At 40.1% G+C, this 12,770-nt stretch overlaps 1 protein-coding gene across 2 annotated transcripts in view; it reads right to left on the bottom strand.

Moving 5' to 3' along the window:
- Nucleotides 1-12,770, bottom strand: part of DAPK2 (death associated protein kinase 2) — a 173,854-nt gene that overhangs the window by 78,744 nt on the left and 82,340 nt on the right. For both annotated transcript variants that reach the window (XM_051980890.1, XM_051980889.1), the window contains exon 3: nt 5,439-5,660. In XM_051980890.1, coding sequence (XP_051836850.1) covers nt 5,439-5,660 — 222 coding nt within the window. The remainder of the gene's footprint in view (nt 1-5,438; nt 5,661-12,770) is intronic.

The following is a 12,770-nucleotide window of genomic DNA, read 5'->3' as shown; positions in this document are numbered from 1 at the left end:
AAAAAAATTCAAAGCAAGGGATGAAAATGGAAGAGAGGCACATTTTGGCTTTAAAAAAGGAAAGGCTTTCTTAAGAAGCAAACCTGTCCAAAGCTAGCATGGGAAACTTTGCAGAGCAGTGAGCAATCTGGGATTGGATAGCTTCAAGTGAAGCCTGGAAGACCACTCAGTTTTTGCTCACTCCTCTTTTTTTAATGGCTCTCTCAAGCAGTTATTTTTGAGCCAAAGGCAAATTAACTTTCTGTAATTAACTGATAACACTGTACTCAGGAGACTCAGGATTACAGATCTATTTATTAGGCTCAGGAAAAAAAAAATCACATCATTAGACTGCAAACCTGAACAGCTCAGTTACTGTTACTTGAGCTATCCTACCAGACTCCAAATCTGACTCTGCTCCCCAGTATTCCTTTCAGTCAGGGCTCGCAGAGGAATGAGGCTATCAGAACATCCCTTCCTACACATCGACCCAAGTACGATTGCTTCTGCTTCAATTCTGCTTCCTTGGTCCACAAAGTCATTGATCCAGATTATCACAGTTGACAGATGGCTCTCCCTCCAATAATTCCTGCCCCCAAGGTTACTCCCTATAGTATATGTACAATTTCTCAATCTCTCTTGCTTTTGTACCCATTGGCAGTTAAATAACATTTCTGAACTTCAGCTTCCTGTTAGTGAAATGGACACACTTCACAGCCGAGTTACTGTAAGGATAATGGTTTTCATTCTTTTAGATGCTACAAACATTTAAGACCCTTTGTTCTTGTATCCCTATCCCCCTTATTTGTATTCCCAGCCTCTAGCACTGTGCTTGGTACATGATATGTGCTTAATAACTACTTGGTGGTTGATTGAGTTCAGTTATTATTTCTGCTTACTACTGTCTTGAGCTGTTATTTAACTTTTTTACTGATAAATTTTCATGCATCTAAGTTTTGTTTCCCTTACCAGACTGGAAATTCTTAAAGAACAGGGGATCTAGCTATACTTTTGCATGTGTGTATTTTTACAGCATCTGAAGCAATGCCTTACATGCAGTAGCTACTAAATAAATGAACTGAGGAACTGAGTGAACTTTAAAAAGTTCATTTCCATAACTATAAAATAGAGATGAGAGTGAAGTGAATAGATTAGAGGGTATCTAAGATCCCCTCCATCCCTAAAATCAAAGAAAGACTTGAAGTGTTGAGTTCAAATCTAGCCTCAAGATACTTCCTGTAAACTGTGGCTGAGAGATTATTTAATATTTTATAATGACAGCATCTAACTCACAGCATTGATGGTGAGGATCAAATGAAAATAAAGCAATTTGCAAACTTTAAGATATTATGTAAGTGCTAGATATCATTATTATCATTATTGTCATCTAAAAATCTATGTGTTTTTTTTTTTAATTTTTGACCTACCTAGATTCCACTTCTGAGGGAAGTTATCCTAATAAATGACAGCATTAGGATCAGTGGACTTGGCCCATAGCTCTAGTCAGCAGAAGGAGCAGAGAGATAAGCAGACTAGAGAATGTTTGAATGATTTTTCCAGTTTCCCAAGCACATGGTGATCATTCCATAGGGCAATGGGAGCTAGTCTAGGCCACGCAAAAAAAAAGGAATAAATATAGGTACAAGTGATGATAATTGCATGTCTCCCCATTCAAAAGCTGGCCCATATGCAGACTCATTTCTGCCTTCCTTCCTCCCTTCCATCCTTAATGACCACAGTTCAAAGTGATCTCATCCTTTCCTGAATTTTTACAGGATTTATACTCTATGCTTCACAATCTGCCCTTTAACTGTTAATAATTTGCATTCTCTAATGGTTCCTTTTCTATGGCTCTGGCACCAAGATGGGCACAGAGGAAATCATCCATATGGAGAGGGAGGAGACTGAACAGCTCTTACAGGTTTGCAAGGCTTTTCCCAATCTGCCTTAATTCTAATGCCTTCCTTCTGTTAATTATCTCCAATTTAACCCATTGATATCTTGGCAAAGAGCTGACTGGACATTGTCTCCTGCATTTAGATTGTGAGCTCCTTGTGATCAAAGACTGGTTTTGGAGTTAGTTTTGCCCTTTTTTTTTGGTATCTCTACCTCTTAGCAAAGGCCTCATCACATATTAAGTGACTTAATAAATGCTTGCTTTAGTGTCAAAATATTTTACATTTAATCCTCCCAAGAGTCCCCTGAAGTGGGTGCTGTTATTTTATGCCCATTTTACAGATAAAAAAACTGAGACTGAGAATGGGTTAAATTACTTTCCTAGAGTCATTCAGTTATTATGTAGAAGAGTAATTCAGGTCTCTCTGACTCCAAATCATTATCTGTTGAGACACTTAGCTGCTCCTACAGCAGTTAGCACACGAAGTCAGGTCTCTGACAACTAATTTTAGTACTTTTTAGTTGACTAATTAAATTAACTGTATTTTAATTCTATAATAAAACTAATTTTAGTTAGTTCTGTTTTCATTATTGTTTTAAGTAGCACAATGGATAGAGCACAAGCCTGGAGTCAGGAAAACCTGAGTATAAATTTAACGTGAGACTCTTACGTGGCCTGTGGCAAGTCACTTAGCTCTGTTGCTTTTGTTTCCTCATCTGTAAAATGAGCTGCAGAAGGAAATGGCAAATCGTTCTAGTGAGCCAAATAGGATCACCAAGAGTCAGGTACGAGTAAACAACAAATTATCTCTAATAACGCAAGCTTGCATAGCACTTGAGAGTTTATATATGACTTTCTCATATATAATTCAACATAAACTCCCAAACAACCCTATCATGTAGATTGTACAAGTATTATCTCACTTTATAGGGGAGGAAATTAAAGTTCAAGCCAATTAAGGAATTAGGCAAAGTGGTCAGCTAGTAAATGCTAGATCAAGGATATAGGTTTTCTCCCAGATTCAGTGGAGAGAAATGTTCCCCCTTAAACTATGCTGTTTTTAATATACATATACATACATACACACACACATATACATATGTACATATCTACAGTTTACACTTATACATATACACATGTTATATATATATGTATACACACATGTATATGTATGTTATTGGGGGTTAGAAGACAGCTTTAATAATGAATGCTTTTTCCCCCAACCACAAAAAGAGAGCCTTCTAAGATAATTTTCTTTTTCTCCTCCTTAACTTCTTCCTTCCTCTTTCCCACTTCCACCCCCACCTCACACTCTCTTTTTGCTAGATTTTGCCTCCAGGCCAACAACCATTTTCACTGAAAGGTTCTGGGTTTTTTCCCTTCAGGTTCCTTGGCTGAGACTTAGACTGAGTGAGACCTCTGCGACCTTCTGTCTCTTCTGATAGAGACTCTGTGTCCTGGACAGCTCGCCTCCCCTCCCCCCACTCACTTTGTGTCTCTGAGTGCCGGACCAGCGTGATGGATTGCAAAGGGAAGCTGCTGGCCGCTGACCTCATCTCCCTCCCTCTGCCAAACTTTCCCAGCCCCATGCAGCTGATGTTTCCTGTGTCCAAGAGGCCTTTCCTGATTTCTCCAGGTGTTAGTCTCCCCTAGACAGTCTGGTGTGTTTATTTTATCAATTCATCACCAAGCATTTATTAAGTACCTACTATGTCCTAGGCACTAGGATAGAAGTACAAGGAATGAAACAATCCCGATCTCAAGGAGCTTACCTGCGAGCAGGGGACACGACAAATACGCATTATATACAGATAAATGTAAAAAAATAAATACAAGGGACGATCAGATCTGATGAAGGCAGCTCTTTTTAACAATGGGATAATTTAGGCCAATTCCAATGGACTTGTGATGGAGAGAGCCATCTACACCCAGAGAGAACTGAATGTGGATCACAACATAGTATTTTCACCTCTTTTGTTGGTGTTTGCTTGCATTTTGTTTTATTTCTCATTATTTTTCCTTTTAGATCTGATTTTTCTTGTGCAGCATGATAATTATGGAAATACGTATAGAAGAATTGCACATATTTAACATAATAATAATTCACTGTCAAGGGGAGAGGGGAGGGAGAAAAATTTGAAACACAAGGTTTTGCAAGGATATATGTTGAAAACTATCTTTGTATGTGTTTTAAAAATAAAAAACTACTATTAAAAAATAAAATACATACAAGATAGTTAATGCAGGCAGCTAGATGGAGCAAGAGGATAGAGATCTGAGCCTGGAGTCAGAAAGACTCTTCTTCCTGAGTTCAAATCTGGCCTCAGACACTTCCTAGATGTGTTATTCTAGGCAAGTCACTTAACCCTGTTTGCCTCAGTTTCCTCATCTTTAAAGTGGGTTGGAGGAGGAAATGGTAACCCACTCCAATATCTTTGCCAAGAAAATCCCCAAAGGTGTCACAGAGTCATACATGACTGAAATAATTAAACAACAACTTAAATTCAGTCTGAGAGGAAGGGCCCTGGATATTGAAAGGATCAGAACTGGTTTGAGGTAGAAAGAGAGTCTTAAAGGAAGAGCAGTATTTTATGAGGCAGAGGTCAGGAGGAGAGCATTCTGGCACGGTACGTGATCAATATAAATATACAGAATTGAGAGATGAAGTGTCATGTGTAAGGAATAGAAAGAAGATAATTAAAAATAAAAATAGCTAATATTTATATGTACCAGGCACTATGCTAAGCACTTGACAATTGTTATCCCATTTAATCTCTACAACAACCCGGGGAGAGGTCGTTGCTGCTATTATTATGCCCCTATGTAGTTGAGGAATCCAAGGCAGACAGTGATGAAGTCCCTTGCCAGGCTTCCAGGTGATTAGTGTCTGAAACAGAACTTGAACTCAGCTCTTCCTGACTCAGGGCCCACACTCTGACCGTGTGCCACTGTAGCTACTTGAAGGTCAGCTTGACAGGACTGCAGAGTACAGAAGAAAGAGCAGTGTCCAATGCAGCTGGAAAGGTAGGTTCAGGCAAGGTGGAGAGAAACTTTAACAGCTAAACAGAGGTGTTGACATTTTATCCCAGGGACAGACAAGAGGAGGCCGCTGGCATTGATTGAGCAAGGGCTGATTTGGTCAGATCTGTACTTAAGAAATCACCTTGGGACCCTGGGCAAATCACTCAAACCCAATTGCCTCAGCCAAAAAAAAAGAAATCATCTTAGCTGCTGGATGCAAGCCATGTATCCCTCTAACAAGATGCTTGAAGGCAGACTGTCTCACCTCTGTCTTTTTTTTTATTATTATTTTGTACATTTTTAATTAATTGATTTTAATACACATTTCTTTATAAATCACATTGGGAGAGAAAAATCAGAGCAAAAGAGAAAAATCATGGATCACCTCTGTCTTTATGTGCTCAGGTATCTAGTAGGCACTTAATAAGTGCTTGCTGTCGGACTTGTCCCCCCGCCCCCATTCTCCCACCAAATTGTTTTTTTTCCCCATCTATTTCCCCGGCTAGTCAGAATACATAGAAAAAGAGAAGCTTCTACTCACAGCTCAAGGATGAGGACCACATCTGTTCGGTTCTCATAGACATCGTGGAGTTTGATGACATTGGGATGCAGGATCTGCTGCAGAATGTGCACTTCCCTCTCAATTTCCTCCCGCTGCACCCCTCGACGGCTCGCCCGGCTCTGCCTTTTCTTGATGAATTTGGCGGCATACTCGGCCCCCGTGCTCTTCTCCCGGCATTTCTTCACTATGGCAAACTGGCCACTGCAGAAACACAAATCCATACCAGAATGCTGATGTATTGTGGACTGCAATAGTAATAACAATAAAAATAATTAACACATTCAAAACCAGATTTTCTAAATCACTTGAATAATGGAAAAGAAGTCATCATTCCAGCTTGGATCCCAACGATATCTTTATTATCATTAATATGCTTTCATGAGAGAATTTTAATTAGGGAACTGTGACATAGGAAAGGGCATTTATTCCATTTATTCTTGGTAAAAAAATAATAATAATAATAAAACTGAGGCTCTGAGAAGGTAAGGACACATAATGAGTTGGTTAATAGCTGAACCAAGGATAGGCCCTGGACTTTGGATAGCTAAATCAAGCTATCTCGAGACCAGAACAAAGGGAGAAGTTGGCAAACCTAGTAATTATTGTAATAGAAGAATCAATTAAAAGTTGAAAAAGGCCAAAAAAAAAAAGTCACTTAGTATTTGACAAATGAGGGAATAGGCCAAAAAAGCCAAAGTGATTTATGAAGGTAAAGAGAGATTTCAAGTCAGGTCATAAATTGTGGAATTTTGGTGAAACATCAGATCTTAAAGGTTATGATGATGCATGATGAAAAGGAGAAGAGGATCATGTTTTGTAAAACATTGTTCTGCATTGGCTAGACATCCATAGTAAGTAATAGGAAAGAAAATCACTGATGCTGGGAGCCCTGGGCTTCATACAGGTCTGCCTGCTAATCTCAGAAAGATCTTCCTGTTTGTTCTCTGGAATAGGGCTACACCAGGAGAAGAGAGGCATCTGGGAAGACTTTCCCATTATTATTCCCTCATTCATATTCTCTCTGTCTCTATCTCTCTCTGTCTGTGTGTGTGTGTGTCTATCCATCTGTTATCTTTTTTTCTCTGTTTCTCTGTCTGTCCATCTGTTTCTCTGTCTCTCTCTCCCTTTTTCTGTCTGTCGTCTCTCTAATCTCCTTTATCTATTAAATAAGCAGGCTGAGCACCTAAATCCCATGATTCTGTATAACCGGTCCCCCGTGCCTTTTGTCCCAGTTCATTTAGGAACCACAGAATGACTGCTGCAATCAGGAGAAGAGGAAACTGACTCTAACTTCACAAAGTCGCTCCAGACTAAGACAGCTCCAATCCAGAGGAAACCATAAAAACATCCCAGAGTCAGGTAGCACACACAGGAAATAAAATCAAGCAACACATTTTTACTGTTCTCCTTTTCGGGTTCAGTGTAGTGCTAGGTAGAAGCAAAGAGAGATTCTCCCCTTGGAGTCAAGAAATCTTATCTCAGGCACTCATTAAACTGTGCCAAAGGGGCAAGTCACTGAACCTCCATGAGTCTCAGTTTCCTTATCTGTAAAATGGGGATAGTAATAAATAACTGCCTGCATTATTATGAGATTCAAATGATTTAATATTTATAATGGACTTATCCTGGTGCCTAGCACATGGCAGGGCTATTATAATTATTATCATTCTTCTTACTATTATTACATAAAGAGACAATTAGTTGGCAGAGGGAATAAAATGTTAGGTCTGGAGTCAGGAAGACACAAGTTCAAATTCAGTCTCAGATAATCCCTATCTGTGTGATCCTGAGCAAGTCACTTAACCATCTAACCTGTCTCAGTTTTCTCACAAGCTGAACCCAACTGAGCAATGTTATTATTATTAAAAGCCAAAGGCATAAATTCAAAATTGGGAAAACCAAATAAAAATACATGAAAAGAGATACTGATGATGTCACGAAACAGTAGGAGATGGAAGGCCTATGAATAAGGATTACAGAAATTCAGAGAAAAGGAGAGATTCCCGAGGACAGTAGGATATTAAAAAGATTAGAGTATAACAATAATATTTAAGCCCTACATTAACCCTATCACAACTCCTTGGCCCAATGATGGCTTCAAATCATCCACTGTACCATGATGAATATGGAAGAAGAATGACATTGTGTTTAATCTATATTGGATTGCTTGCTGTCTTGGGGAAGGATGCGGGGAGAGGAGAAGAATGTAGAACACAAGGTTTTACAGAGATAAATGTTGAAAATGATCTTTGCATGTATCTGGTCCTCCTGACTCCAGGGCCAGTGCTCTATCCACTGTACCATCTAGCTTCCCTTGTGCATGTATTTGGAATAAAAAACATTATTTAAAAAATCATCTGCTGTAGAATCTCTCAGACCACAACAAAGCTGACCTATTTAGCACTGAGATGAACATCCAACTGCCTCATCTAGCCATCTCCAGATGTCTGAATCCCAGCATCCCTTCAAAGACTTTTTGGGCATTATTTATCTTTATTATATTATTGTACCCTTGGCATTATTTATCTCTGTATCTCTTCTAGTGACTAGCACAGGTTTCTGTTCTAGGACAGAGTTTTAATAAATGTCAGGTGAATTGAATTAAATTGAATTACTTAAAAATGCTTCCTGGCCCTTCTGGTCAAACTAAGCCTCGTTCATCATGTCCTAAGCATCCCTTCCAATTGTTTATGTTGCCAAAATTGTGTATGCTGATATTGCAAAAAATCAGGATAGCCTTACTCCTCCCTCTCCTCATTTGCTAATAAACATTTAAATAGTGCTTTATACTTTTCACAGATCTCTTTTTTGATCTTCACAATCACCCTGTGAGGCAGGTGGGGTTGACAGATGAGAAAAGTGAGATTGAGGCAGGAACCTGGTCCAATTCCCCTACTATTAACCCCATGCTCTGTCCTTTCCATCCCTATTCCACAGCTCTGCAAATCTGAACCAAGGTCAGGGGAAGACAGTTTTCTGAGAACAGAATCTCCACCCACAAAGAGTTCAGGTCACCCTGATCCATGTTTCTCCTTGTCCATGTTAAAGGGGAGTGGTGACGTCCCTCTGACGCTGAACCTTTTAAAATTCCCCTTTATGCTTCCAGAAGAGAATGGACATAGTTTGCACTGGCTGGCAGATTTTCTCGTTGCAGAGCAGCAGTTAAATGTGAGAGGTTAATGCTGGTCAGGCTGGCGGCTTCCTATCACACCGAGAGGGAAGTATTTTAAGGGTAGATGACTAATAGAATACCAGACAGACCTGAGACTCATTTGACATTCTCCTTCTGATGAGAGAGGCTTTCTGGGGCAGGAGTCTCACTAGACCCATCCCTAGCATGGACCTCAGTCCAGTACGCCTCCCTCTTGGTCCTGGTTCTCAGGTAGATCCACTGTGACTAGGGGGTCACTGAAGCCTGGAGGGCTGCAATAATCCACGCTCGGGCTCATTCCAACTGATACTGATGCCCTATGCGAGAACTTGGAAATCATCCCAAATTCTACTTCCTTTAAAAGCCCATATCAGGTCTCACACCTCGCACTTAAATGGGGCTTTGAAATCTATTGTTGTTGTTCATGTCTGACTCTTTGTGCTCCTATTTTTGGGGGTTTTCTTGGCAAAGATATTGGAATGGTTTCTTCGGCTTATTTTGCAAGTGAGGAAACTGAGGCAGGTAGGGTCAAGGGATCTGCTCAGGGTCACCCAGCTGAGTCCAGAGCGAACTCAAGAAGAGTTCTCTATCTGCTATGTCACTGTGTCACTTAGCTGCCCAATTTGAGGTTTACCAATTGTTTTTTCTTCTACAAGAATCCTAGTAGTAAAAGTATTATTGTTCCCATTTTACAGATGAAGAAACTGAAGTTTAGAGGGCTTGGAGAGTCCAAATTCATCACTTTCTCACTCTATCAGGTGACACTGATGAGGAATTCCCTTTATTTAGTTCTATTTCCTTATTTATTTATTTGTTTGTTTGTTTATTTTTGGAGGGAGGCAATTGGGGTTAAGTGACTTGCCAGGGTCACAGGGCAAGGAAGTGTGAAGTGTCTGAGGCCAGATTTGAACTCAAGTCCTCCTGAGTTCAGGGCTGGTGATCTATCCACTGCACCACCTAGCTGCCTCTCCCTAGTTTAATAAACTTTCTGAGGACTCACTGCCTTAGGTTTATCTTTATTTTCTAACAATGCAGGGCTTCTTCTAAGTCTTTGCTAAAGTCCTACTTTCTACAAATTAAGCTTTCTCAGTCTTCCTTAATTTTCTTGCCCTTCCTCTGAGATTATCTCAATTTATCCTGTAAATATCTTCTTTGTACATAGTACTTTCTGGGTACTTTAACTCTCCTTGCCTCAGTTTCCTCATCTGTAAAATGAGCAGAAGGAAATGGCAAACTACTCTAGTATCTCTGCAAAGAAACCTCCAACTATGATCACAAGCCAGCTTATAGCAGAACTGAAAGAGTGCCAGAATTAGGGTCAAGGAAATCCAAGTTCAAATCCAGCCTCAACACATTTACTGATTGTGTGTTCCTAGGTAAGTCACTTCACTTTGTCTGCCTTGGTTTCCTCATCTGTAAAATGAGCTGGAGAAGGAAATGGCAAACCACTCCATTATCTTTGCCAAGAAAATCCCAAATGGGTCACAAAGAGTTAGACACAGCTGAACAACAACACTGCAAGCCATTGCCTCCATTTCCCCCTTGCTTTGCGTCCCCAGGGTGCTTAGCACAGTGAATGGCACATAGGATATAAAAATTCAAGTTGAATGCTAAAAGCAGCAGAGATCACAGTGTGGGGTCTACATCATGGACTTAAGATCCCAAACCTGGACACACAGAGAAGCTGGCCTTCTTTAGGTCTTTCAATACAAGGATTGGGTAAAAGAGATAAATCAAGAAAAGGGCCCCTTAAGATAAGTGGAGGTCATGAATACAACCAACTAAAGCCCAAAACTCCCTGAAATTTGTTAGAGACCCAGTAACTAGAAGATGATGGAATAGCCTAGGGGACAAATGGATTAGCAAGATGGTACAAGGGATAGAAAACCCAGTCTAAAGTCAGGGAGACTCATTTTCCTGAGTTCAAATCCAGCTTCAGATACTTATTCTCTGTGACCCTGGGCAAGTCACTTAACCCTGTCTGCCTCAGTTTCCTCATCTATTAAATGAACTGGAGGGGAAATAACAAACAGAACTCCAAATAGGGTCACAAAGAAGGGAACATGACTGAACAAAGAAATAAGCTGTAGAAATTACTGAAGCCCAAGGATCATCCCCATTTGGAAAGCTGTCTCAGGTCTCTTTCTGAGAAGGCTAGTAGGTCAATAATATATATTAAGTACTTGCTATGTGTAATGCATTGTGATATGAACTAACATCAAGAGAAGCAGCTTGGGGCAGTGGAAAGAGCACTAGACTTGGGAATCAGGAGGAGCCAAATTCAAATTCTGCCTCAAGACAATTGCTAACTAACATTCAACTCTTGGAAAGTCTATTAATCTCTACCAGCATCAATTTCCTCATCAGTAAAATGGGGATTATGCTATCACCTGCTTCACAAAGCTATATCCAAATTTCAATGAGATAGTGTATGTAAAGCATTTTGTAATCCTTAAAGTGTCATCTCAATGTTAGCTATTATTATTATTATTATTATGAGGTAACAAGATAAACAAGACCTGGTTCCTTCCCAGAAGAAGCAAACAATCTAAGAAGGCAGATGAAACACAGGAGAAAAAAACATAATACAAGTAAGAATAAACAAGTACAAACAGCCAGGATTTGGAGGAAAAGGTAGTAATCCTATCTTTGCTACTTACTTGCTGTGTGGCCTTTGGCAACTACTAACCTCTCTGGGCCAGTTTCCTCATTTGCAAAATGAGCCAGTGAGATGAGTTTGCCTCAGAGGCTCCTTCCAGCTCTGGAGATTATCTGAGAGCAAGTAATTTTCTTAGCCAGGCCCCAGTTTGTTCTGCGAAATTAAACTAATCCTATGCCTGTTTTTAATTGCTTCTTCCCAGGAATACAGGATTGAGTGAGAGTTTCATTTAGGAGAAAAGAGAAAACAATTGGAAGTCTGATCATTCCTAGAGAAAACTTCCAGATTGCAATCAGATTCTAATAGTTGAGAGAGGCAATTAAATTATCAGGAGCAGCAGCAGTTTTCCTGGGCAAAGTATCTCCATGAAAATGTCACCCTGACTCAGTCCAACTTTCAAGTAAGTAAAAAATCATGGGATTTTCTTGCCAAGGATACTGAAGTGCTTTGCCATTTCTTTCTCCAACTCATTTTACAGGTGAGGAAATTGAGGCAGTGTTAAGTGATTTGCTCAGGGTCACAAAATATCTGAGGTTAAATTTGAATTCATGCCATCTCGACTCCAGATCTAGCTATTTCCAAAGTTCCCTTCAAAGATCAACTGAAGAGGCAGCTAGATGGTGCAGTGGATAGAGTACCAGCCCTGAAGTCAGGAGGAGCTGAGTTCAAATTTGACCTCAGATACTTAACACTTCCTAGCTGGACAAGTCACTTAACCCCAATTGCCTCAGGGAAAAAAAAGAAGATCAACTGAGACATCTTCCACATGAAGTATTTACTGACCTCCCTAGAGTCCCCCCAACCCGATCCTATAGCCACAAATTTGTTTCATATATATACATGTTGTCTCCCTAAAACTGTGAACTCAAAGCCTGGGACCATTCTGGCTCTCTGAAACACCTAGCTCAGTGCCAGATAAGAAGTGGGTACTTAAAGGGTTAATAATTGATGCACCAGCCATTTAACAAAGTGATCCTCACTTTACAAGAAAAGGAAATTTGTACCCAAAACGTCCTTTGACTTGGCAGTGATCACATAGCTAGGAAGTATGAGATGCGGGATTCAAATTCAGATCTTTCCCAAGGCAGGAGCTTTCTAAATCAGGAGTTTTTCCACTTTAACTTTTGGAAACTTCAATCCTATCACTGCCCTCTAGGAAGCGTCAATAAGCCTGTAGCATGTTATCCACATTCCTCATTTTCCAAGGCTCAGTAGTAGTGTAGAAAGTCATTTGACTCGGGAGTTAGTGTCCCATCCTCAGTTCTGCTACAAACTGGCTGGTGACTTCTGCAGTCACCTTTTCCGTGCCTCTGTCTCTTCATCTGTATTACCTCCAGATTGCAACACATGCTCACCTCTCAGAAATGCCCAAATCTAAACTGCCGGACAAAGGTGAGGCTGGGTGAGGTGACATTTCCAATGTTGGGAACTCTCTTCCAAACAGTGGATTTAAGAAGCCTTGTAGGAAAGAATAGTTAGTGTTACAGTTAATCCCCCCAAA

This window comes from Antechinus flavipes, chromosome 2 (genome assembly GCF_016432865.1).
Source record: "Antechinus flavipes isolate AdamAnt ecotype Samford, QLD, Australia chromosome 2, AdamAnt_v2, whole genome shotgun sequence".
Classification (NCBI taxonomy): Eukaryota; Metazoa; Chordata; class Mammalia; order Dasyuromorphia; family Dasyuridae; genus Antechinus; species Antechinus flavipes.
This window is presented reverse-complemented; position numbering and strand designations above follow the sequence as displayed.